This window comes from Puntigrus tetrazona, chromosome 21 (genome assembly GCF_018831695.1).
Source record: "Puntigrus tetrazona isolate hp1 chromosome 21, ASM1883169v1, whole genome shotgun sequence".
Lineage (NCBI taxonomy): Eukaryota > Metazoa > Chordata > Actinopteri > Cypriniformes > Cyprinidae > Puntigrus > Puntigrus tetrazona.
Window position 1 is genome coordinate 17,982,280 of NC_056719.1, and position 27,917 is coordinate 18,010,196.

The window sequence follows — 27,917 nt, forward strand, 5'->3', positions numbered from 1 at the left end:
ACAAGTCCGGCTGGGCTAAAACCAAGAGATGCCTGAATAGTCTTTCTGAAAGGGAACTCCCTCATCCCAGTCTTTAGCGGCATTGAGAACCTGCTAGTGATTCAAGTACTTGTTTAAAGAGCTTTGATAAGATACTCATACCTTGATCAGTTTTTGGCAGTACGAAAGGTAGTATCTCTTGCCCAAACACATGATAGTTAATAAAACCGATTACCAGACTCTCTGATCGGCGGTATGGGAATCAAAGGAAGCTGGTGATCTTGAGCTAAACACAACACATGCGGATGATGAGGAAATGGGACAAGGACGATAAACCACAGTCTGAATTTTTGTCAGCATGTTCGAAAGAGATGGCAGAATTAAAAGAAGTCACAAAGTGTTTCATCTTCTTTCTCTGCAACAATAATCATCTGCCAAAATACAGGATTGCGTGGTGCCAGTGTCCCTAAGTATTCTGATTTCCTCCTGGTCCTTACTTTTCCCAGATAGAGATATTAACCCTTGACGCAAAGGGCGATAACTCTCATCAATTCCGTCCTCAGTAGGCAAAGTGAGAGCCTGATTTGAAAACGTTCACTGTCCCCAATAACCTAGTACAAACACTGTGCGCTTTTCCATGTGATTTACATTGCAAAAGCCAAGACCAGACCTCCTTAGGCAAACAAAGAGAAGTTGCCATGCTTTTAAATGCTCTGAAGTAAGAATCTATTTGTTTCTCTACATTGAGGGAGTAAGGAAAATGTGCTCACCTACATCAAATGTGACCTGGAGCCTTGAACTGGGTTCTGCTGCATTGAGGTTTGTGGAAAAACTAAAAAAATGGAAGCAGACAAGACTCCATGGACCTCTATGGACATAACAGTTAAAATTCACAGTATTTACCAAACCTATTACTTCAGGCTTTATTCTGAAATATGCATCAGATGGATATAGTACCATCCCATGAAGCCATGGGAAAGAATCCATGAATGGCAGTGCAGGTAATGTGTCATAGACGACATGGCAAATGTAGTACATACTGCACACATTCATACAATATGTACTCTTTTTAAGGATGCTGAGTGATTACTTATTCAAGGTAAGTAACTATTTCTGAGAGTATGTGTTCGTAAGTCACTGAGTCATTCATTCATTTGTATTTGTTCAAACTGCCGATTGATTCAGGAATGAAAAAAGTCATTGGTTCATCGATTTGTAGTGGATTTATTCAGAAACGAAACAGAGCAGTGTTTCAAGAAAACAAAAAGAGGTTGAAAGACTGGATATACAGTTTCGTCATACTACTATTTAAACGATTGCAACAGTTACTAAGGGGGGGGCTTATCTTTAGGTCAGTTGCTACATGGGTAGCACATTGCAAGATGCGCAAACATGTCATAGCACACATTGTCAAGCAAGAAATGGCCTGTACAAAGGCCACCGAATACATTGATGCTCCTTTATTGTTGCTAGTTTTCCGTGAGGTTTTTTCTGTTCTGTTCTGGAGGTATGAAATAGGCACACCCTCATACACGCAAAGTTATGCAAAGTTATTTATATAGGTCCTCTCTGAAAGTTGGTGAAAGTGTTCTTTCTGTTCTTTACTTTCAAATTCAGTCTTATGGGTGTGAAGCGCTATAAATTGAGACCGACCTTTGGGTTGTTTGTGATTAGACAAAGGACATTTATACATTTTTTCCAACCAATTTTTTTTTCTACAGAAAATGGCCAATTTAGGCATGCGTTACTTTTTCTCATCATCTTCTTCGGCTCAAAACAATGTGCAGGATATTGTAGAAGACAAGGATATTTCTTTAAACGAAAGGCTCGTATACATTTTATTTTTCCTTGAGCTAATTTTAATTTATTGGGGATTAATGTATATGCGTTTACAGACCCAGTTTACTTGTTAAGTGCTCTAGTTAAAAATAACGTGTATTTACAGTAAATGCATGGTAACCTAATGTAAATTTTGTCCAAAATACTAATACAAACAGGCATAATATAGAGACAAATAAAAATAAAAAAAGGATAAAAAAAAGAAAAGTTTTAAGAGTGGATTGAAACAAATAACAGTGCAAAATAACAAATAAATTATGCATTTTAAATTTTACAGTCAGGGAATAAAGGGAGAGATTCAGAACCATTTAGAGGAGAGTATTCGTCCGTACATCGATCTGATTGATACTCTGCGCTCAGTTGGCATTCAGAAGGACTTGGCGTTGCCGACTATCGTAGTGATCGGAGACCAGAGTTCTGGGAAAAGCTCTGTGTTGGAAGCACTGTCTGGAATTGCGTTGCCAAGAGGAAGTGGTAAATTGCATATTCATATGTGTGTGTGTGTGTGAGTGTGTGTGTGTGTGTGAGTGTGTTTTGTCAACATCTGTGTTTCTACTCATGGTTGATAGGAATTGTCACTAGATGTCCACTAGAGCTGAGGCTGAGGAACGTAACAAGTGGAGTCAGCTGGAAAGCTGTTCTGTCTTACCGTAAGAAGAAATACGAATTGGTCAATTCAACAGGTTAGTGAAAAAGCTTGCAATCTCCATTTGTTTCCTAGCTCCGTCTGATTCCTACAGCTAAATTTAAACAATGTTACAGATCCTTTTCAGGTTTATAGCCAGCAGATACATTCAGCGGGCAGAGGCCACGTTTGTCTTACGAGGAGAAGGTCGTTGAATTCGTGGATCCTTCATTAGTTGAAAAACATGTTGAAGAAGGTGAGTAAAACTCATAAAATGCATTTTCTGTGTCACTGATGCATAACAGTCAGTAAAGAAATTTCACAATGCAGTAACAGCTCTGACCTATTCACCAGATTATTTTATTGCATAAGCAGTAATCTGGTGTATAAGTAACTGTATCTTCCAGCAGAATAACAAGCACATAAAACAACTCCAATGGGAGTGTTGGCAAATGAACATATTAACAGGTTTAATGTAATAACGGTTTCATTATAATTTATGTCCTTAGTATTTTCTTTATATAAGTCTAGTAACCATTTCATGAAGTCATGTGTGGAATCTGACCGCATTTCATCCCTTAAGAGGCCACGCCTATTGCTGGAAAAACCAGTTCATTCTGACAGGTTTCAAAACACGATGCATGCCCAGATTAGATATTTTACAGAGCTTTCACAAAGACACCTAATCTTTTAAACATCCGTGGATAAAAGCATCTTTTAAATGGATGAATGAAGAGTTCAGCCTTTAAGTGTGGTTTGAAATGAGCCATGCGCAGTGTGTTATTGATAGACGCGGTCAACAACCGGGCAGGGTTGAGAAAACAGCAAGTAGGTCTGGGAGAGGCATAATCCAGAAAACAAGTAGGGCCATTAGCTTTGTAAGAACTAGATTTAATACTCAGCAGTGAATAAATCACAAACTGGGCTTTAAATACACAGGACAATAAGATAACAATGGGGAGAAGTTAATCAATTGCCAAGGGAACTAATAAGGGGCAGAGCAACAAGGGAACTCAGAAACAATGGGAGACACACACTACAAAATAAGAGTCTTTAACGCAAGACAGAGAGACACAATTGGAGGGAAGTGCCCTCTTCAGTTTGTAGGCTCTCCAGCTGATGATCATAACTATTTTATTTTAGTGGCAATAAATAGAAAAATGCTAATTTTAGAAGAAAAGTTTATGCATCTGGGGTATTGTCTGGGATTCTCTTAAATAGTCGATTGCTTCAGGACCTTCCTCAGTAAACCACTGTGATTGATTGGACTTGTCGCACCTTCTTGGAGTGTGACAAAAAAAAAAAACGGAAATCAAAAAACAAATGGACCCCCTGCTCTGTGTAAGACATAACTGTGTATTCACTCACACCACATTAATGGACTAAGCGTTTCATATGTGATAATGTATTGAGTGCATGGCAAATTAAAAGTATATAAATGTTCATAAACACGTATTTAATCATGCAGTGTGTTTTACAGCCCAGAACGAGTTGGCTGGAAAAGGGGTGAAAATCTGTGATGACCTCATCACTTTAGAGATCAGGTCAGCTGATGTCTGTGACCTTACCCTGATCGATCTACCTGGAATCGCCCGGGTCCCAGTGCAAGGACAACCACAGGATATTGGAAAACAGGTGGGCAGTAGAATCTGATTATGCACTCAAGGTTCAGTAACATCTATATATATCCAGTAACATATATTGTCTGCATGTCTTATAGATCAAACGTCTGATCATGAAATTTATTGAGAAGCAAGAGACTATAAACCTGGTAGTGGTCCCCTGTAACATAGACATTGCAACAACCGAAGCATTGAAAATGGCACAAGAAGTGGATCCTGATGGCATGAGAACTCTTGGTAATGAAGACGATCATCTGCACAACATCTAATATCCTTCAGCACCTTGATCAGCCAATGCATATTTTTAAGAATAATTTTTTCATTTACACAGCCATTCTGACCAAGCCAGACCTCATAGACAGGGGAACCGAGAAGAACATTCTGGCCGTTGTCCAGAACAAAGTGATTCCTCTCCGCAAAGGTTACGTCATGGTGAAGTGTAGAGGACAACAACAGATCGATGACAATATTCCTCTGGAGGAGGCCACAGCAATTGAGAGAGATTTTTTCCAAAATCATGACGTTTTCAGGTTGCTATCTAAAGAAATTATATGTTGACTTTTGTTGACATGTTTCGGTTTATGCAGCATGCACTACTAAAAATCTGTGAACAAAATGTTTTTATAAAGGCTTAGAAAAATACTAACACAAAACCACATCTACATTTATTCATGTAAGCAGTATACAGTCCAGCCCACATAGTCTTTGTTAATAAAGACTTAAACGTTTTGCTGTAAAGGGTCAAAAATCAAATTTATTAATCTCTAAACAGCCACTTTACAAAATGTTCCTTCTGTTTCTCTCCAGAGTGCTCTTGGACGAGAACAAAGCGACCGTTCAATGTCTTTCCATTAAACTCACCCAGGATCTCGTCAGTCATATTAAAGTAAGTTTGTCATTATTTTAGCAGCATAAATCTTAAATTAATTAAGAGACTAAGATACATACTAAGATATGTATATATATAATATACATAAACTACAGATCATGTTCACACACGACACCTCTGCACTATACTCCCCATTTCTGTCAGTCAAAACACGTATGTTATGTATGTAATCCTCGTTCCCTGAAGGAGGGAATAGAGATGTCTCACTCAGGGAGCCCCAATCACCTCTGAGTTTAGAAGAAAAGGCCAATGAGAATTGGAGACTGGATTTTGCATGCCAAGCCACTCCCGTACATATAAGGGTGTATAAGATGGTTGGCATGCATCCGCTAATTCAGGTTTGTTTTGAGGAGCTGAGAATTCAGCACAAGATTGTGTCAAGAGGGACATAACATCTCCATCCCTCCTCAAGGTTACATACGTAACCAAGACGTTCCTTTCAGTCAGTCACTATGACGTTACGTCGAGTGATGTCATGGGGTCCCTATGGAAAACGCCACAACCTGAACTGTGTTACGAAATTGAGGCCACAATGCTGACAGTTGAGCATGTTTAAACAAAGTGAACTCAATTCCTTAACCTTCCCAACTCCCTGCAATCCAGATAACCGGACAGTAACAGACTTCTCAGATTAGTCCAAACACTAAGGCAATGGAGGACCAGAGTTCACCAACGGGAACAACTGGGAGTAGCGCACAGATCCCAAGGGAATGGCGCTGCAAGAGTCCAGCAGCATCTTTTATCCTCTTTTCCTTCTAATTCACATTCAGAATGATCCAAACAAAAATCTGAATGAGTGGATGTCCGTCCCTGTATGTACAGGGAGTGGCTTGGAGTCAGTCGATGTAACATTGTAGTGACGGACTGAAAGGGAACTAATTAATAACTGTAATTCAAAAATAAAAAGTAAGGCATTACATTACTAGTGTAGTGGACAGCACATTCTAGGGTCAATGTTATGGCGGGGCTCCTACCCGACCGTTATGGTGGACAAAGTTTTGCCTCATTTTGATTGGATCTTTGTGGACTAACATAAGCAAACGCCATAAGATAAAGACGCTAGGACAACTTCCAGATACCTCTTAAATGGCAAGAAGAAGACCTTTGGTAAAAGGCCGGGAACCACAGAACTTCTTATTGGTGAAATACAGTTTCTGCCCTACACCCACCACCAGACAGATTCCTGAGGTTCTGGCCTGTGACCGCCATCCTTCGGACCTCCGGATGCAACAGCAGTGGGTGAAACAAAGAGAGATCACAGACATCCATCCAAATAATTTACAGAATGACACAGAAAAAGGTTCTACAAATTAGAGATCCCACCAATCTTTCTTATGTGATGTACTCATAACCACATCTCAAGTGACACGTGATCCAAATATCACATCGTCAGTGGTGACTTGAGCACCCATCACTACGCTATCACGCCCTAGGTTGGCAAAAGCAAAGTTTACTATGCTAGTTACTTTAAAAAGTCATCCAATCGTATAACTTGCATTACTCGTAATCCCAACAACGCTTACAACATCCACTTGGCATCTGCTGGGTTTATTACATCCATTTTTATTCATAATTGTCAGAAATCCCTGCCAAAGCTTGACGAGCAGATAAAAAAGCAGTTGTGGGAAGTGAGGAATGAGCTGAAGGAGTGTGAAGCTGGACCTCCACAGGACCCCAAGGAGCCAAACTATTCCTCATTAAAGTAAGAATTTGATCAACCAAAGTCTCTTAAGTTCATGCTTATCAGAATTATTATTAGGACTGAATCCACATGGTAATACATGGTAATGCTATAATTAGGTACGTAACACTTTAGTTTAGGGACCAGTGCTCACTACTAACCATGTATATTACTAGTATACTGTTTATTAGGACCTATAAAGCACATATTAATGTCTTAGTGCTTCCACACAACATCTTTACTTGTAACATAATTTATGAAAGCCGACATTTTCAGCCTTTGACTGAAAAAGGCTGTTTTGTGTGTAAAGCCAAAAATAAGAGGCAAGTTTCAAAATGTAATCTATGTAAGGAGCAAATTAGGGGTTTATTGAGGCGAAAGGCACAGTTAAAAATAAAATAAAAAATAAAAACTGTGAAATAACGTTTGACCTGCTATTTTTTTATTCAAAACATGCTCATAACAATTACTGTTGTGTCTTTCTCACAGATATTAACGAAATTCAATGATAAGATCAAGTCCTTATCGTTAGGAGAGCTGATCATTAAGAACAATATGTTTATTCAGCTCCGGGCCGAATTCAAGAAGTGGACTGACGATCTCAACGACACAAAGCCTGTCAGTACATTTTTATATTTAATACATTTACCTGCTGATATTCAGGCCAACAATTATATTGTTTGGTCATCAAGAAGCTAATATTTAGTAAACTTACATTTTAGACTCTTGTCTCCACAGCGAAACACAGTAAAGCCATTTTGAATGAGTAAATGTTTATGAATGGATGATGCAATGAATCAAACCCCACTACTAATGCACAGACATCTCTTCGAAACTTGTTCAGAAACATATTTTTATGCGATTGATTGACAGTTGAAAGTTCGAATGAGCTTAACCAGAATTACAGAGGAAGGGAACTGCCCGGCTTCAGCAACTACAGAATTTTCGAGATGATTTTGCAGAACCGTATGGATAAACTCAAAGAGCCAGCCATCAGATCGCTCAATTCCATTAAAGGTACAGTAGCGCATATTTCATTTAACGAGAACTTGAAATCAAAGGATGACTGTGTAATGAGAATATGCAGTAGCTCACATATGAATTATCAAGCATAAATTGTGGCTGTTTTTTTTTTTTCTTTATGTTTTACTTTTAAAGACATCACTCTCCAGCAATTCAATGACGTGTCTTATCAGTGTTTCCAAAACTACCCTGTTCTTCTAAACACTACTACGGTAAATATTGCTCTTAATTTGACCTGTGTCGGGATGAAGCACTAAAGAGTGCAGTGTGTACATGGCCGAAGAAAACCAAGTTAATTGTACAAAAGTCAGTTTTACCTCCAGTTCCAGTTACGTCTTCACTTGATGTTATAGAACAAAATCGATAACATTCAGTCGAGCCAGCAAGCCAAAACGGAGCAGCGGATCATGGATCAGTTTGAAATGGAAAGCATGGTCTACACTCAAGATCCCATCTACTTGAAGTTCCTGAACGAGATTAGCGCTGAGAAATTTTCAGAAGAGCGGTTACCTGTCCTTGACGTAAAAAGCAAGTACAGTGAAATGCTGCAGGCGTATTATGAGGTACATCTAGTCTTCAGGAATGAATCCGAAGCCTCGTTTAGAGAGAAGTTGCTTAGTGGCTCTGTGTTATCTTTCAGATTGTGGTGCAGAGGATGGCTGACCAGCTGCCCATGCTGATCTCCTTCTACATGCTGAAGGAGACCGTTCAGCTCCTGTGTACTGACATGCTGAGTGTCCTGGACGGGGCAAACGTGAGCGAGCTCTTGTTTGAGGACTCAGACGTCAGCAAAAGACGCAAACACTTGCAGTCTCGCCTCGGCCGCTTGACCGCAGCTCAGGAAGCACTGAGTGATTTTATTTGAGAAATCTACTAATTTAGAGGATATTATAATTTGTTTGACAGCAACAACTCTTTTCAGCGTATGTAAATGTATTACCCAAACCTCCATGTTGTTTTAATAATAGTAAATAAGTTTTAAGTGCATTTAACTACTTAATCCCTGAAATTTTACTTTGCCATAAATTAAATCGCGCTGCACTTTTATATGAATTAATGAATATCTATTAGCTTTGTAATTACAGTAACCTGCATTAATAGTATCTGTCAGAATATAAATACTTTGGTTGTTTTCATGTTTGCAGTAATATGTATCCAAGCTGCTAACAACAGGGTAAAGCTTCATTTAGTACCTTAGCTGCTTTCTTATCTACTGAAAATAAAATTAAAAATGTAATAAAATCCCTACTGATTGACTGATTGATTTTTTCAGCATAATTTTACACGTATCTAGTGCCAGTGTGCAAAACACAGTTCCTGGCCACAGCTTTACAGATTTTTGGTCAAGTCTTGATCACAAACCACATAAAACAACTGAATAGAGCGCATGAGCCTACAGAATTTTATGAGCATCTTATAGCTGCATCATTCAACACGAGGGTGTGTAAATGAAAATGATTTTGGGTTGAATAATATTTACACTTCACGTTTTATCATATTATAAGGGCTATATTTATAGGCATATAGCATACAGTATTTCAAACTAGTTTTGCATCTCTATTTATAAGTTGATTCAGACAAAAACGAGACAAAAAGTGAAATACAGTATTTCTGTACTGTTTTTTTCTTCTGTAATCTGTCTTTACAACTTTTACTTGTAATATTTGACCAGTAGGATCTGTACTTTCACTCGAGTAATGGAGTCATGTACTTTGTCCGCTTCTGTTTACTTTCGATTTCAATCTTCTGGGTGTGATGAACTATAAACTGAGTCTGACGCACAGGTTGCTCGTGATTTCGCTTTAGCATGGAAGCATGAAAACTGTCTTTAGGGCATATATCATTTTTTTAGGAGGCACCTAAAAGAAAGAAATTCATCTCATTCATTTTTGCCTTTTCATTTTTTTCCTCTTCGGTTTTTCCTCCAAGAAAATGACCAATTTAAGCATGGATTATTTCAATTCGTCTCCTTCAGCTCGAAGCAGTGTTCACAATTACGTTGAAGACACTGATAATTCTTTACAAGAAAGGCTAGTATACATTTTATTGTGCTTATTTCTAATCTAATTTCAAAGATACATTTTTATATGAATTTATACCTATTTGCTCTAGATACTACTACTATTACTAAAAAAATTATATTTTTACAATGAAAAAAGGTTTACAATGCTACAATTTTACAATGCTTTTAGCTTGCATAATGAAGAGATAAATTAAATGTTGTAAAAATGATAACATAAGTTTTATTTCAAAATGGTTTAAAGTAAAAAAGCAATAGAATATCTGTATAAAGGGGTATAAAGCCACAAAATTGCAAATAAAACATACATTACATTTTTTTATTTAGTCGGGAATGAAGGAGAGGTTCACAACCATTTAGAGGAGAGTATTCGTCCGTACATCGATCTGATTGATACTCTGCGCTCAGTTGGCATTCAGAAGGACTTGGCGTTGCCGACTATCGTAGTGATCGGAGACCAGAGTTCTGGGAAAAGCTCTGTGTTGGAAGCACTGTCTGGAATTGCGTTGCCAAGAGGAAGTGGTAAATTGCATATTCATATGTGTGTGTGTGTGTGAGTGTGTGTGTGTGTGAGTGTGTTTTGTCAACATCTGTGTTTCTACTCATGGTTAATAGGAATTGTCACTAGATGTCCACTAGAGCTGAGGCTGAGGAACGTAACAAGTGGAGTCAGCTGGAAAGCTGTTCTGTCTTACCGTAAGAAGAAATATGAAAAAACACTAAAGCAGGTTAGTTGAAAAAACTAGCAATTTCTGGTTGTAATTTTCAGTTCCTACAACCATTTTAAAACACCTTTTCAAGTTTCTAACCAACTGATGAGCTCCGCGGGCAAAAGGCCACGTTTGTCTCACGAGGAGCAGGTCACTGAATTCGAGGATCCTTCATTAGTTGAAAAACACGTTGAAGAAGGTGAGTAAAACTCTTTAAAATTCATTGTCTTTTTAGTGCTATTGATAAACTTGACAATCTAATAAAAGCTTTGACCCCTTCCCCAAAAAAGAAACATTGTTCAGCAATGATCTTCCAGCAGAATAATAATAATAATAATAATAATAATAATTCATGTCCTTAGTATTTTAGTATAAAGTCCTGTGTGGAATTTGACCGCATCTCACCCCTTCAACATTTTCCCTAAAAGAGCTTCACAGGCAGAACGGTGTGTGAAAAAAACGTTTCCATTTGATAATAAATTGGTTGGTCTGTGGTAAATAACAGGTGATCTATCGCCGGAAGGTGTTATAGCGAGCGCTCATTGCCGCTGTTATCAGCTCTTTACTCGTGCACGATGGATTCCTTCACACAGACCATTGAGCGCTTCGTTCTGGTAAAAGCATAAATTAAAACTGACAATGACACATACTGTATTAGGCCACTTCAGCACTGGTTTCATACCCGGGTCCCACGATGGGCATCATGGCTCATACCAAAGGAAGGAGATCTCTTTTCTACAGATGCATCGTTGTTAGAACAGATGCTTCCAGGCTGGGGTGCTGTGTGCAATGGGCATGGCCTAAGTTGCATTGGCATATGAAGTTGCTGACAGTGCTTTTGGCCATGAGTAGGTTTCGACCCTTGAACCAAGGCAAGTAAGTTTTGGTCTGGATGGACAACACAGCGACAGTTGCATACATCAGCCACCAGGCTCAGTGTTTCCCTAAGACAGACAATCTGTCAGTAGGTTCTGGGTTTTGGTAGATCTCCACGCCAGTACCTTTCCTATGTGGTACTTCCTCTGTAAGTCCATAGGTGGATCTTCTCCATTGGGTAGGTTAGGATTTCCGTACTACCTTTTCCATTGGGGGAATAGTCACTGTGCCAGTTACTACCAAAACTTTTCAGCTGTTTAGGATGGTGCGTATTATTATGGTTAAGGCTCCAACTGAGGGGGCCTCTGCCTTTATAGCGGCTCTCCTGGATGTTGGAGAGTAGGTTCTTAAGTCTCGGGCATTGGAAGGTTACTATGGGCAGAAGTGCATTTGTTTGTGCCATGTTTGTATGTCAACATCAGTTGTGGCATTTAGATACAAAACAACAATTGCAGGCTTTAAAAAGAAATGGCAACAAAGTGCTAATATGTACAGGCTTCAGCTTTGAAATCGGGCATTGTCAGGGAATCTAGGCCCCTTAAACAAGTTATTTCTCTGGTAGAAATTGTTCGATTTGATCGGGTTTGTCCTTTTTCTTCTTGGTAAAAATAAACAAACAAAAATAGGGGTTCCCAGGCCATCTGTCCCTATTGGTGAGCCCTGATGTATGAGTGCAGTGCAAACATAAGAGTATACACTCACCGGCCACTTTATTAGGTACACCTTACTAGTACCGGGTCGGACCCCCTTTTGCCTTCAGAACTGCCTTAATCCTATGTGGAAACATTCAAAGATTTTGGATAGCATCACGCAGCTGCTGCAGATTTGTTGGCTGCACATCCATGATGCGAATCTCCCGTTCCACCACATCCCAAAGGTGCTCTATTGGATTGAGATCTGGTGACTGTGGAGGCCATTTGAGTACAGTGAACTCCTTGTCATGTTCAAGTCTGAGATGATTCGCGCTTCATAACATGGTTTGTTTTCCTGCTGGAAGTAGCCATCAGAAGATGGGTACACTGTGGTCATAAAGGGATGGACATAGTCAGCAACAATACTCAGGTAGGCTGTGGCATTGACACGATGCTCAGTTAGTACTACTGGGCCCAAAGTGTGCCAAGAAAATATATTACACCACCACCACCAGCCTGAACTGTTGATACAAGGCAGGATGGATCCATATTTTCATGTTGTTGACGCAAGGCGACGTTTTTCCAATCTTCTGTTGTCCAATTTTGGTGAGCCTGTGCAAATCGTAGCCTCAGTTTCCTGTTCTTAGCTGACAGGAGTGGGACCGGTGTGGTCTTCTGCTGCTGTAGCCCATCTGCCTCAAGGTTTGACGTGTTCAGAGATGATCTTCTGCATACCTCGGGTGTAACGAGGTTATTTGTGGTTAAGTTACTGTTGCCTTTCTATGAGCTTGAACCAGTCGGGTCATTCTCCTCTGACCTCTAGCATCAACAAGGCATTAGGCCCACAGAACTGCTGCTCACTGGATATTTTCTCTTTTTTGGACCATTCTCTGTAAACCCAAGAGTTGGTTGTGTGTGAAAATCCCAGTAGATCAGCAGTTTCTGAAATACTCAGACCAGCCCGTCTGGCACCAACAACCATGCCACGTTCAAAGTCACTTAAATCACCTTTCTTATGCATTCTGATGCTCAGTTTGAACTGCAGCAGATCGTCTTGACCATGTCAACATGCCTAAATGCATTGAGTTGCTTACATGTGATTGGCTGATTAGAAATTTGCGCTAACGAGCAGTTGGAAAGGTGTACCTAATAAAGTGGCCGGTAAGTGTGTAAACATGATTAAAGCACGTATTTAATCATGCAGTGTGTTTTACAGCCCAGAACGAGTTGGCTGGAAAAGGGGTGAAAATCTGTGATGACCTCATCACTTTAGAGATCAGGTCAGCTGATGTCTGTGACCTTACCCTGATCGATCTACCTGGAATCGCCCGGGTCCCAGTGCAAGGACAACCACAGGATATTGGAAAACAGGTGGGCAGTAGAATCTGATTATGCACTCAAGGTTCAGTAACATCTATATATATCCAGTAACATATATTGTCTGCATGTCTTATAGATCAAACGTCTGATCCTGAAATTTATTGAGAAGCAAGAGACTATCAACATGGTAGTGGTCCCCTGTAACGCAGACATTGCAACAACCGAAGCATTGAAAATGGCACAAGAAGTGGATCCTGATGGCATGAGAACTCTTGGTAATGAAGACGATCATCTGCACAACATCTAATATCCTTCAGCACATTGATCAGCCAATGCATATTTTTAAGAATAATTTTTTCATTCACACAGCCATTCTGACCAAGCCAGACCTCATAGACAGGGGAACCGAGAAGAACATTCTGGCCGTTGTCCAGAACAAAGTGATTCCTCTCCGCAAAGGTTACGTCATGGTGAAGTGTAGAGGACAACAACAGATCGATGACAAAGTTCCTCTGGTGGAGGCCACAGAAACTGAAAGAGATTTTTTCCAAAATCATGACTTTTTCAGGTTTGATCTAAAGAAAACATTACTTTTCCATACTTTGACTGTGCTTGGGAGGTGTTTACACACCATTTTCAAGAAGAACTTTTTTGTGCTTTTGGCAGATCATTTACACAACAGCAGCACAGGTTTCAAAGTGCAAGGTTTTATGATACCAATAATGATACCATTATTTTCGCAGTGTGAACTAGGAAAACAAATTAGTAAAAATGATGACATCATGTGCATGCATATGATGTTTGGTCTATAAGCACAGGCATGCTTAAAATTACCTTTAAAGCATAGTGAATCAAAACAGAAACATTAATGCAAAATTATCCTTAAAAGAACCGTGTTTTGCTTGGGTTACGTTTCAGTTTTGTGTCCTCCCAGACATTTTATGCTTATAAGTAAATTTGTATATCCTTATGCTCTTTTATCCTTAGCTTCCCTTAAGTTTCCATTTTTAGTACAATTCTTAATGTGTATGTTGTCATGAAGAGCCAAAACCCAAACTCGATCGAGGGCTGTGCGTTGAAATTAAAAAAAAAATCTAACTTGAAAATATATTTGTTTCAGATTCACTTACATTCTCTGAAGTGTTCCTTCTTTTCTCTACAGACCGCTCTTGGATAACAATAAAGCAACTATTAAATGTCTCGCTGTCAAACTCACTCAGGATCTCGTTAGTCATATTAAAGTAAGTTTGTAAATGGCAATTCATATAAATATTAAATGTATTGAGAGACTATGATCTCCCACCACTGCAGTCTGAAGAAGCCTCAACGTTTAGGTGGCTCGCTAGTTTTTAGTCTATAGGCTATATATCCTATATAATTCATGCTCATATTCATATGTATTTCTTATAACCAGTGTTCAGGAAAGATACTTTTAAAAGTAATGCATTACAATATTGTGTTACGCTTTAAAAAAAGTGAGTTTGTCTAAAGTATTTTTTCTTAATATGGTTGGTTTATTGAAGGTCAGCAGCAAAGAGTTAAACTGGTTAAAAGTTCAGTGTGTAATATTTAGATGGATATATTGATAAATGCAAAGAGCTTACACATTAAGATGTTGTGTTTTTATTAACTTGGAATTAGCTATTTATCTACATACAAAGCATTTCCCCTTGGGCTGGGGATATCGATCAAAATATATCAGTCTCCATGTACAGTCCATGCATGACTATCTGGGCTAGCATTCAGTCGCTGCTGTGCACAATGGATTGTATATTGTATATTGTAGGTTTTTATTAGACCAAGACAATGCCAGCTCTCATTTTGCGCTTTTAGTTATCATTCTCAATTCTCAAACAATGAAACATTGTAATTAAAAGTTGATGTGACACAGTGAAAGTGCCTCTGCCCCAACTTTTTTCCATATTTTATACTATAGCCAATTAAAAATGAAAGAGAATAGACATAGCAATATTAATTTTTATGGCATTCCACAAAGCATCCCAACTTTTCTGGAATTAGGGTTGTTTATCTGAAGTTTATCTGATTATGTTACTCGCATTACTTTTAATGCAACTCCAATGCTACTTACAATATCCTCTGGGCATCTGTTGGGTTTATTACATCCATTTTATTTTCATCATCGTCAGAAATCCCTGCCAAAGCTTGACGAGCAGATTAAAAAGCAGTTGTGGGAAGTGAAGAATGCGATGAAGGAGTGTGAAGCTGGACCTCCACAGGACCCCAAGGGAGCCAAACTATTCCTCATTAAAGTAAGAATTTGATCAACTCATGCTTCTCACAATTTTTATTAGGGCTGAATCCACAGAGAAGTGATATAATTAGGGAACACTTTAGTTTAGGACCAGTTCTCACTACTGACAAGTACTGTAGCATATTAGTAATTAATCCACCACATACCTAAACTTAAAAACCACCTTTAGGGGATTCCTGAGGCAAAAGTAATAGCTAATAGTTAGTTACTAGTGAGAATTGGGCCACTAACTAAAGGCCCAAAATTGTCAAATCTGCCTTTTTTCATAAGTGAGGTCTAGGGCCGATGCATACATTTCAGTTTCAGCAAGCAACTATTATAACTACGTTATTATTTCAGCTATAAATAATCGCAACAATGCATATACAATATTGTTTTACACACATTTACACGGACATTATTTCATAAACGACGTAGACATGAGATGCAATAAATCTTTAGAAGCGCCCATCCCAACAAAAGACAATACTTTATCGAACCTTTATTGAATCAATAAAAGTTTCTCAAACACTGAAATCCATACCAATTTTTTTTAATTTATAAAAAACCCTAAAATAAACAAAGAAAGAAAACGTATCGTAATTTTTTTTTGGAAATTGGGCAATGCTAATAAAAAATGTAATTTTCTTAATTTAATTGCCACAATGTCTAAACATATCAAAACATTCAGAAGACACTGCAATGATCTTTATATGAATAAATCACAGAACATTTGTAAAATGCAAAACGATTGAGCATTATAAGAGCAAACATTGTCACATCAGACACGGTGCCTCTACTGTAGATGATGTTTGTAACCAGAAACATTTCATCAGTGTTCTCACTTTTAGTTTTTTTGTTTTCAAAGCTCATTCGTTGCTTTCTTTTTTCCTTTTAGAGGTACAATGCCAATATCATTTAAAACGTGCTCGCATAACAAGCTCATTTTTCTTTCTCACAGATATTAACAAAATTCAACGATAAAATCAAGTCCTTATCATTGGGAGAGCTGTTCAATAAGGAAAATATGTTTGTCCAGTTTCGGGCTGAATTCAAGAAGTGGAATGAAGGTCTTAATGAAACAAAGACATCCTGTCAGTACATTTCTAAATGTCATACCTGCTGATATTCAGAGCAACGGCACAGCTGTAAAATTATATTGTTTAATAAACTAGTAAATATTGAGTAACTCGGACTCAAAGCAGATACAAACAGTGAAAAGTACTGTTGCATTGAATATCAGCGCCCTTCGAACTTTGTTCAGCTTTTATAAGAATTGTATTGTCATTCTTCCATATAAAAAATATCCCTCTTGCTCCCAACAAGTTGAAAGTTCGAATGAGCTTAACCAGAATTACAGAGGAAGGGAACTGCCCGGCTTCAGCAACTACAGAATCTTCGAGATGATTTTGCAGAACCGTGTGGATAAACTCAAAGAGCCAGCCAACGAATTGCTCAATACCATTAAAGGTACAGGTCCGCATTTTTATGTTCAATTGGAACGTAAATCCAACTTAGAATGTGATAGTAGTATCATACCTGAACTATCAAGCATAAAATGTTTGTCTTTTTGTTTTACTTTTAAAAGACATCATTCTCCAGCAATTCACTGACGTTTCTCAACAATGTTTCCGAAACTACCCTGCTCTTCTAAATATCACTATGGTAAAGATTGCTCCGTATTTGTGACAAAAATGGTGGTTTTTTACTAAAGTAAAATTGCAATGTATTCTTCATATTTGAAAAGTTGCTGTGCAGAGAGTTCAGTGTCCACTTATTATAAGCATAACTTATTAAGTGCGTATGAACTAATTGTTTTGAGCTCAGCTTATAAAGTATACAAGTGCAAAGTATTACAAGATCATTTTCTTTGGTTTATTTTGAGTTTGTTGTTGCTGTTTTGTTTAGATTTTTCTAGCAAGACCTTAGCAAGTCGGCGCGTTCGGTGTGATTTCTTGCACCTCACGTACAGAAAATATAACTTTGCTAGAATTTCTGATATGCAGATGCACATCGGCACCCTTTGAACCCTGTTCAGCTTTGATAAGAAATACATTTTTACATGCTTCCAACAAGTGGAGAGTTCAAAGGAGCTTAGCCAGTATTACAGAGGGGAATGCCTGGCTTCAGCAACTACAAAGTTTCTGAGATAATTTTGCTCGCGTATCCCAAAGCCATAGCCTAGGCCCTGAAACCTGAGACCCAAACAAATGGGTCTACAGCCCGCCATAAGAAGGGTGGACTGCTATATAGGTAGGAGCACCATTTATTAGAATATTTAGACTGATAGCGAGGCAGTGCATGCGTTAGCAACCGAAGTTTTACTTTAGAACTGTATCTCTCATTGAGTCAAGGGACGTTATGAGGAATGCCTCCAACAGTACCGTGCTATAAGCAAAGTTTGTGTAGGTATTGCTTCAGGCCGGACTCTTGTGTAAGCCAAGATCTTCCATGGACTTCAAGAGGATACGATTCAGCTTGCTGTCCACACTGGCCCACGCTGAATCCTTGGGAGGAAGTATTCAGCACACTCCTACTCCTCTACAAGCTTGTAGGACTTGTGCAAGATTGACTCGTTGAAGCTGAAGCAGTAAATTATGATGAAATGGCTCTCAGAGCTAACTTATAAAGCTGCTGGCCCCACCCCTTTTGGCAAACTTAAACATAATTGGTTTGTGCTGCTACACAAACGTGAATAAACCAGGTTTCAGGAGTATCCTCATACAGCAACATTCAAAAGGGAACTTCAACAATTGTACAAAAACTCTGTCAGTTGACTTTTTGTTCTTCTGTACTTCTTCATCATAGAACAAAATCGATAACATTCAGTCGAGCCAGCAAGCCAAAACGGAGCAGCGGATCATGGATCAGTTTGAAATGGAAAGCATGGTCTACACTCAAGATCCCATCTACTTGAAGTTCCTGAACGAGATTAGCGCTGAGAAATTTTCAGAAGAGCGGTTACCTGTCCTTGACGTAAAAAGCAAGTACAGTGAAATGCTGCAGGCGTATTATGAGGTACATCTAGTCTTCAGGAATGAATCCGAAGCCTCGTTTAGAGAGAAGTTGCTTAGTGGCTCTGTGTTATCTTTCAGATTGTGGTGCAGAGGATGGCTGACCAGCTGCCCATGCTGATCTCCTTCTACATGCTGAAGGAGACCGTTCAGCTCCTGTGTACTGACATGCTGAGTGTCCTGGACGGGGCAAACGTGAGCGAGCTCTTGTTTGAGGACTCAGACGTCAGCAAAAGACGCAAACACTTGCAGTCTCGCCTCGGCCGCTTGACCGCTGCTCATGACGAGCTAGTGAATTTATTTGAGAAATCAGACGATGTTGTCTTACATTATACATAATGTAGCTTATTTGACAACTTAAAGGCATAGTACACCCCAAATTGGAAATTACCCATATTTTACTCCTATGTGTATATGACTTTCTTCTTCCAGACAAACACAGTCAGAGTTTTGTAAAAAGCTTGGTTACTTCCAAGCTCGGTAATGCTGGTGGATGGCGGCCATTATTTTGAAGCTCTGTAAATCAGACATATCCGCAATTAATGTGACATGAAACATACCTATACGCATTCGAGGGTTATCACACGTCCTCTAAAGCAGATCGATGGGTCTTCGTAACTAAAATATTTCTAGTTTTAACTAGAACGCAGAATTCCAGCTTCTTGGCTGAGCTGTGACTCGATGATTGGGCGGGTTTTCCTGCGAAAACCTGGCAACCCTGACATTAATCAAATGAATAAATCCAGAAGGCTTGGAATAGCGCACGAGTGTTTAGGGACTTCCGTGGCACTTTTAAGGATAATTCACACCACACAGACAAACACCGACTGTTTGAGTCTACCGCCATTGGTTGGAGTTTGTCTTCACCCAAATAAACATGATTAGTCAGCGTTTTGCTGGTGTCTGATGAGGAAGAATGAATAGGCCTTTATGTGTAATTTGGACAGCTGTATCATCCTCGTGCTTCTAAAGTGAAAACTAAGGGTTTACAGAGACATGAAGGTGTAAATTACAGAATTAGTTTTCTGGGCCAATTATTATTTGCATATCTGTGTGACTATGGGAGCCAGGTCTTTCAGTTTTGTGATATTCTTTTCTCTAAGACACCCATCAACTATCCACCCTTCTCTCATTTAAAACCTCCTTTTTTTCTCTGAATATTACTCTTCAGTTGTAAATTGCACCCCGTTATGGATACGTTCAGCTAAATTCTCCTGTATCTCTAATCTAGCTTTGTAAGTGACCGCTTGTAATGGTCATTTTAATCCCTTGGTATGCCTTCTGTCCTTTTTATTTGTTTCTGTTTTTTAAACCTGACTTGTAAAGCGACCCTCGGGCGATGTAAAGGCGCTATATAAATGAAAAATAATATTAAAAGCCTATAGCAAGTAAAAAGTTTTGTCCTGTACGTTTTGCCACAGTAAATATACAGAACATCAAATTAATGCACACTTAAAAGTTGATACAAACAGAGTTCGAGAACATGGCTATGTCTTCATTTTTGATATAGAAACCCTTTCAAAGCACAAAAGTGTACTTTGAAGGTTTGTGCATAAGGTGTGTGTGTATAGATATACAGAAATAACCACAAGATTATGATATTGTGAAACCACAAGCACAGAACGCCTCTCTAATGAGCTCTTTCTCAATCAAATACTGTAATGTTTTTGCTGTAAACAGGTGATGCAACCACAGTTCTCTGTTGTCTGGGGATGACACCTGGTGTGATTACCTGGATTTATATCCTGTCGTGGTTATAAGCTCGTCTGCTCATAAGAGATGGTTCAGTCAGCTGTAATGTGTTTTCTTGAGGGTCTGACCACACACACAGAGTATAGTTTTCCCCCCGAACAGGAGACTGAACGCTCAGCTCATCTAACGCTACGAAATGGAGACAAAGTGGAAGATTTTGTTGTTCTCAACGTGCTGGAGCTTCTGCGTTGCTGTGAACGAGTTCTACTCTTCGACGGGTCAGTCCGTGGTGTCACAGTAAGATGATAAATCAGCGGGGTGATTATTAACTCTAATCTCAAACGTGCACGGTTTTCGAAGAAGAGCTAAAATACCTGTTCAAAATGAAACGCTGTCTGCAGATCACATGACTCAGCTCATCGACATCAAAAGAGAGTTTGCCGAAAGTCTTGGTGACTATGTAGAAGCACTGGAGAGCCAAGCAGATCTCCTGAGGAGGTAAGCGTCGCCTTTTTAGGATTACAAACTGTTTAAATATTAAAAGAAAGTGTCAAATTTGAAACTTCATACTGATATGATACCTTTCAAGCACCTTTATTTGTAAGAGCGTGGTATAAATGAAGCATGCAAATTTCGGTTATATTGCTATAGTACCTAATATTTCCGTAATAAAATATAGTTCATTAAATGAACACTCTTCATGCTCTTTGCTCCATTCATACTCATTTTAGTTCAGCTATATATAGTATTTTGAAGTAGTTTCGTGGCATTAAAGTATATTTACCTCTAGATTATTCATCATTTATTTCTTTATATTATAAAAAAATATTAGCTCTATGTGTGTGTGTGTGTGTGTGTGTGTGTGTGTGTGTGTGTGTGTGTGTGTGGAGGCAGATTAGTGCCATCTGGTGTAAATACATAAAATCTTATCCCTTCGTTGCTGCTTGCTTTATTCTGTGGCTGATTGTTGAAATTTACTCTAAAACATCTCTCCGTTGTCATTTTTTAAATATTTCTCTTTCATGTACGACCTAGTTTTTTTGAGCACAAAAATATATATCTTTCACAATAATTTGTCCTTTTTTAGTATATAGGCATTACCAAAACACTACCTGCTTTTGTACTATTCCCGTGAATTTATCATTTTCAGAACATTTAAATATAAAAAGTTAAATGTTAAATCCACTTTTTAAGGGTTAAAATGAAACTGTTTAATAATTGTGATGTGTTTTGTGTTTGCTGTAACACATCTCTCAGTGTTTCTTTGTTTTTATATCGCTATCATTTACTTCTCAGGGCTCTGAGTCTGCTTGAGGACGACTTTGAGGAGCCTCCCAGAGATCCCGAGAAGTTCATCAGCAATCCTCTTGCAGCGTTTCAGCTCGTGAGAAACTTGCATCAAGTCTGGGCCGCTGTCTGGGAACTTATCGAAGGAAGACATGCAGAAGGTTTGAGGAGAAGGACACGAACGCATATGTTCAGAAACGGTTTTCTAATAACAGATCGTGCTATCAATCTTTGCGTTGCTCAGGTCATAACACATCACGTAAAAATGACTCCTTGAAGAGTGGCTTGGAGAAGAAAAAGTGATGTTCCTGTTTTACAGACTCTTTGGCAAGCCTTAGATCTGCCGCTCAGACTCTTCCCAGCTCAGAAGACGTAGACGGTGTAGTGATGGCTTTGGTTCGACTGCAAGAAATGTACGGATTAGATCCGAGGAACATCTCCTTATTTTCTGGTAGGTTTCACGGTGGCTTTATTTGTTCTCCATCTTCACATATTAAGCTCAAGGCTGCACACGTTCCCAGTAACATCTAGAGACTAGTATGTGTTAGAAGAAACAATCTCGTTTAGTTTCGACACGTGTTTCTTTTCAGAAACGAAGCACAACGTAACGCTGGATCCAGATGAAACTTTCCACATCGCCACGATCTCCTTTCTCAATCGGCGCTTTCGGTATTCTGTCCTCTGGATGGAGGAGACCCTCAGGAAACTCAACGAGGGTGAAGAAGCTGTCGTTACTAAAGATGAGGTTATTTTCCAGCTCGCATCGTTTTCTCGTCGGCTGGCAGGGATTCAGCTGATATCTGGGCAAGGTGAGTTTATATAAAGGCTAATTAATGCAGAGATACCCCGCCATATATCTGCCTCTTATGCTCAGAATAAAAGTGTAACAAAAAGTGTTATTTAAATGACTTGCAATTTAAAACAAATATTATACATTTTCCTTGATGCACTAAATGTATCACTAAAATGTCACGCAGTGTAACAATCTTGCATGTTTACAACAACAATCTATTTATGACGCATGAAAAGATTAATTACGTTCAACACAAATACTAATGAGTTGTCATTTTAATTTTGCACTATCTTAGGTTTTACCCATTTGTCCGTAAGATTTTTGTTCTCATTTAAAACACAATAAAATGTTATATTCTTCCTTATTCTTTTGTATATTTTAATATGTAAAATTCTAAATAAACATGTTTTATTCTCTGAAAACTACTCTAAAATACTTTACTTTCATTTTAAGTTGTTTTATGGAAATAAAGTTTCTTGTGTTGTGGACATTTTGACTTTTTCACTCCATATATATATATATATATATATATATATATATATATATATATATATATAAAATGTAAGTATATGTAACAAATATAATATACAAATTTAATTATACAATATTAAAATGCTTAATTCGAGAATGGTTCATGTGATGCAGGACAAACTAGTTTATTTGTTGACATTATTTGAAGAATTCTGTGGTTTAATGAAGACTTTAAATCAATTCTCTCGCACGTATCACAGTAGGTTCTCTAAAGCGTCATGCGTGATACTGTAAATACTGTACGTCACCTGAAACACATGCACTAATCCGCGCTCGTTGATCATGCATCTTTCTTAGAGGCCTCTGACAGAAATCTGCTTCATCCTGAGCTTTACACAAGCTTCACAGAGAGCCTTAAGGCCTGGGACCTGAACGCAAAGTACAGCTCCACGGGCAGAACATATGAGGACCTGTGCACTGGAAAGAGGCTTAAGATGGTGAGGAGATCTCTTTTATAACCTTGATATTACTCGTATTTGTTAACGTTAGACATCCATGTGGACAATCTTGATTTTGGAGGTTTAAAAGATCAATGATTTGGTCTTATATTGCAAACAACACTCCCATTTTTACATGCTATTAGTATTTTATTATGCATATATATTTGAATCTTAAAATTAGTCTCACGCACTATCTGGCCATTTTAACACGAGCACGCCCCATTGTTTCACTTTGTCAAAACTCAGCTTTTAGAAAGGGTTGTTTTGCATTATTGATCAGGTCTGAGTTGATTCTCTTTTCTGTATTTCTGCGTATTTTCATACCGAATGTCATCAGATCTAAGCTGAACCTGCAAAGTGACCAAAAAGCAATAGTGTTTTGGTTGTATTGCTTTTACAGAAGGTAGCCGTTGTGTAATTACAGTGTAATTACAGTGTAATTACATGAGAAAAATACTAGGTAATAAGGTTATAGGTTCAATGTAGTTACCTATTTATTGTAATTACTGTAATGTGTACATTTACGTTCTGCCAATATGTTTTTGCCTTAAAGATATATTCACAATAAAGTCTGTGCAAACTCATAATACGCATAAATATATCATAATGTGCTAGTAATAAAAGTCCATTAAAAATAGTGGCGGAAAATTGTTACGTTTACAGACGTTTCCATTAACCCTAGAAATTCAATGCAATACATTGCGAACAAAAAGGGTGCTATTTATTTATTTATTTAAATTAGAATGTATAATTTTGCAATTTATATTAGGTTTTGAGGCTAAATAAAATGAATGTCATAATTTCCTGGGAGGAAATTAACAGTGCATCATTTATGTGTTTACAGTGCTAATGTTAACACCATATTTTCTTACTTAAAGTCAGCTAACCAGACTTGAGAAAGTTCTTTCCAGTTTTGTACGTAAAATGAATTAAATCCAATGAAAATGTAGTTATAAAGCACTTTAAAACCACAGAGTGCGTGCACCAAAGTGCTGTATGGTAAAATCAAATCAAATCGAATAAATAAATAAAAATAGCACACAGCATGCACAGCGGGAATAGGCTGCATCTGCTCAAACCCTTAATAGTGAAGGCCTCATTAAACAAATATATGACTTTAACATCTTTACAAAGGATCTAATAACATTTGGTATCCATCCCACAGTTTAGGGCCAGCAAACAAGAATAATATGCATATATGAATGTTATATATATATTTACGGTTTCCAGACACCTCAAAGAGAGAGGAAGCTGGTGTGCAGGTACAGGACAGGAAGAGGAAACCGCTGATGATCTTCAGAGAGGAAGTGGAGTGGGACGAGCCTGAGATCCTCAGATACCACGACTTCCTTTCTGAAGGAGAGATCGACGTCATCAAAACACTGGCCAGGCCAAAGGTGAAAGTGTGTGTAGGACGGGGAATTATTATTAATAATTAGTTAGTGCCGTTTTTTTTAATATCAAATAATGTATTATTAATGATGAGTAATATCCAATAGTTTTCCAATACTTCTTTGTAGCTTTCCAGAGCTAAAGTCATTGATCAGTCTCTGGAAAAAGGTTTCTGCTGCATCTCGTGTGTCAAAAAGGTGCGAGATCTACACACACTTCCATGATAAAAAAAAAAAAAAAAATATATATATATATATATATATATATATATATATATATATATATATATATATATATATATATAGCATTTAATAACTTTATGTGTGAGCTTTTGATTAGGAAAAAAAAAATATATATATATATAAAAAAAATATATATATATATATATATATATATATATATATATATATATATATATATATATATATATATTATAAATATATTTGTAATATGTTTATGTAATGATGTTTCTTATGTTCACTAGTGCTGTATTTATTTGATCAAAAATGCATGAAAAATGCAATTTAATATAAAAAATTGCAATTTAAAATAATAAATTTCCATTTCAGTATACTTTAAGATCTAATTAATTTCTGTGATGCGAAGCTGATTTTTCAGCATCATTACTCTTCAGTCTTCAGTGTCACGTGATCTTTCAGAAATCATAATAATATACTGATTTATTATCAGTGCGGAAACTGTTGTGCTGTTTAATATTTTTTTTGTAACCTGTGATATCTTTTTAGAATTAATTAAATGAATAAAATGTTAAAAAGAAGAGCATTTATTTCAAATAGAAATCCCTTCTAAAATGATACGCTAGCACTGAAATGTTTGGGGTCAGATAGGATGTGTTCAATTAAAATTAATGCTGTTAGGAAATTATATCTGATCAATTATTTTGTGTCCTGCAGAATTTCATACATATTTAAAACCCCAAAAAAAATTTTGGGGTATGAAGTATCCTTTAGAAACATGAGTGATTTTCTTTAAACTTTTCCTCATGTTTAGACCCAAAAGGATGATTTTTATGGCAATTACTAAGACAACATCTTTTTTCAGGTTGTTAAATCATTTATTTAAAGTTGATATATATTGAAGAACGACAAATATTAATGATATTAAACATTAATAGACATTAAATACATTTACGCTATGCCTCTTTTTGAAAAACATTTAGTTGCTGCTGAATGCCGTGCGCGCGCTCCAATAAAACGAGACAATTAATAAATATATACATTTATTTATTTTTACTATAGGTGGAACTTCTCACACAATTCTGACGAGAAAATATCAGACAACTAAATAAAATCTAATGCAATTCCTAATAGAATAGAGTTATTAAATGACTCACACAAGATGTATGTGTTAATTCACACTGAATTTTTTTTTTATTAAATTAAAAAACAAATTGAGTCGTTTATTTATGCTACGCTCACCAAATTTAGCAGAACGTTAGCGGAAAAGAAATTTTATTAATAAATGTAGCTTAAATGATTGAATTGCAACCACTGACCTTCAAAAACGTCATTTTTTAGTGTTTTTGAATGAACACGAGTATCTGGTTTTGGATCCCAAGCTTCTAAACAAACGAAGTTCCTCTGATAGACTCGAGTTCGTTCCTGAAGTGTCTGTGGTCTTTGTTTCTCAGCGCGTGGCTCTCTGAGCGTGAAGATCCCGTGATCTCTCAGATCAACCGGAGGATCTCCTCCGTCTCTGGACTACAGCTGCAGACCGCAGAAGAGCTCCAGGTACAAACCACTGCCCTACGATTAATGAGTCCTTCGTGACTTGAAGTCGATTGTCAGACTTTCAGGTCCATGTGCATAGAAGAGCACTACAGTCCAGCTTCACTGGGACCACGATGAAGATCCTCAACTCAGAGCGAGTGTGCTTTACTTCACTTCTTTAAAGTGCTGTCTATTGATTCTACCACTCGCTAATTTATTTATATTCATTTAAAACAAATGCAGTAATAATTGTTAAACTAAAGGTGCTTGAGTGTAATAGATTAATGACAATATAAATCATATTATAATTATGTAAATCAATAAATGTAATTTTAAAAATACTTAAAACCAGATGACTTTTTGTAGTAATTTGTAATTTTTGTATATATTTAAAATATATATTAATTTAATATATATATAAATTAAATATGTATATATATTAAAATAAGTTATATATATATATATATATATAGTTGTATTTATTTATATATTTTTAATTTGTTTATATATATATATATATATATATATATATATAAAATAAAATAAAAATAGAAGACTCTATAAATAATTTTTTTATTTAATTTTTATTTAATTTTTGTTGTTGTTGTTTTTATTTATTTATTGTGTTATATGTGTCACATCCTATATAATAAAGTGTGGAATTATTATTTTTTTTTCACCAATTGTCCAATGCAGAATGTTTATTAAAGCTACTTGTAGCAATTGACTTTTTATTGTATTTTTAATAATATGGAAGTCATGGCTACCAGCGACAGCAAAAACTACTCTTTAGCTAAACGTAGTCAAGCTGTTTTGCATATTTTGCATATCGCTGAAATGTGATTTTTAGTTAATCACGATCCGCATTCGACATATTTCACAGTTTAGGGTACTGATTTTTTTAGGTTATATGTTTTGAAAAAGAAGAGGTTCCTTTAACTTTCAGACAGAAGCCAGAACGCACTGTTCATATGAGCACTTTCTTCTTTTAAAGATCGCCAACTATGGGATCGGAGGCCAGTCACGAGCCGCATTACGACTCAAAGGTACAGCGTTTATATATATATATATATATATGTGTTACTGTTATCCGGTTAGAAGATGAGTAGCGGAGCATGCACTTAAATCTCTCCCCAGCTGACCAATGACTCGGACTTTCAGCTGAGAGGAGGCGGATCGCTACGCTCTAATCTACGTGAGCAAGTATAATCAAACAAATGATTAGATGCACTGGAGCAGATCCCGCTTTCAGGTCGCTGGCGCCAGCCGCTCTGTTGCAGATGGCGGCGTGGACATCGGGCGGGCGACGGTGTTCCCCGGACGCGGGCGGCTCTCGGCCAAGACGGTGAGTTGAAGCAGCAGCCGTCTCCAGACCAGCGGTGAAGCCACGGTAACTTACCGTAAACTGCGCTCGGGTCCGCAGAACGCGGCGGTGTTGTGGTTCAACCTGCTGAGGAGCGGAAGTGAAGGCGCCAGAACCTTACATGCAGCGTGTCCTGTGCTTGTGGGCAGTAAATGGGGTAAGTGTTGGCATAATGAGATTTAATTATTTAATCAGTGCTTATATCAGC

At 37.6% G+C, this 27,917-nt stretch overlaps 2 protein-coding genes and 1 pseudogene across 3 annotated transcripts; all 3 read left to right on the plus strand.

Moving 5' to 3' along the window:
- Nucleotides 1-2,060: 2,060 nt before the first annotated feature.
- On the plus strand, nucleotides 2,061-8,906 carry LOC122326384 (interferon-induced GTP-binding protein Mx2-like). The gene is given in 14 exon segments (XM_043221245.1): nucleotides 2,061-2,292; nucleotides 2,388-2,488; nucleotides 2,651-2,699; nucleotides 3,924-4,078; nucleotides 4,164-4,302; nucleotides 4,397-4,595; nucleotides 4,873-4,951; nucleotides 6,535-6,628; nucleotides 6,631-6,656; nucleotides 7,125-7,257; nucleotides 7,509-7,652; nucleotides 7,794-7,870; nucleotides 8,012-8,221; nucleotides 8,299-8,906. Coding segments are annotated over 14 exon segments (1,848 nt in total). The 5' UTR covers nucleotides 2,061-2,075; the 3' UTR covers nucleotides 8,524-8,906.
- Nucleotides 8,907-10,058: 1,152 nt separating this feature from the next.
- Nucleotides 10,059-19,523, plus strand: LOC122326381 (interferon-induced GTP-binding protein Mx2-like). 2 transcript variants are annotated; one of them, XM_043221235.1, is made up of 13 exons: nucleotides 10,059-10,200; nucleotides 10,294-10,374; nucleotides 10,448-10,587; nucleotides 13,113-13,267; nucleotides 13,353-13,491; nucleotides 13,586-13,784; nucleotides 14,379-14,457; nucleotides 15,364-15,486; nucleotides 16,429-16,561; nucleotides 16,794-16,937; nucleotides 17,056-17,132; nucleotides 18,276-18,485; nucleotides 18,563-19,523. In XM_043221235.1, the coding sequence occupies exons 2-13, from the start codon at nucleotides 10,307-10,309 to the stop codon at nucleotides 18,818-18,820; spliced, it is 1,725 nt and encodes a 574-aa protein (XP_043077170.1). In that variant the 5' UTR covers nucleotides 10,059-10,200; nucleotides 10,294-10,306; the 3' UTR covers nucleotides 18,821-19,523. The 2 variants fall into 2 exon arrangements, with proteins under 2 accessions (XP_043077170.1, XP_043077171.1); XM_043221236.1 differs by lacking the exon at nucleotides 10,059-10,200 and having other exon boundaries at nucleotides 10,296-10,406; nucleotides 10,480-10,587.
- Nucleotides 19,524-20,195: 672 nt separating this feature from the next.
- Nucleotides 20,196-27,700, plus strand: LOC122326392 (annotated as a pseudogene).
- Nucleotides 27,701-27,917: the final 217 nt, after the last annotated feature.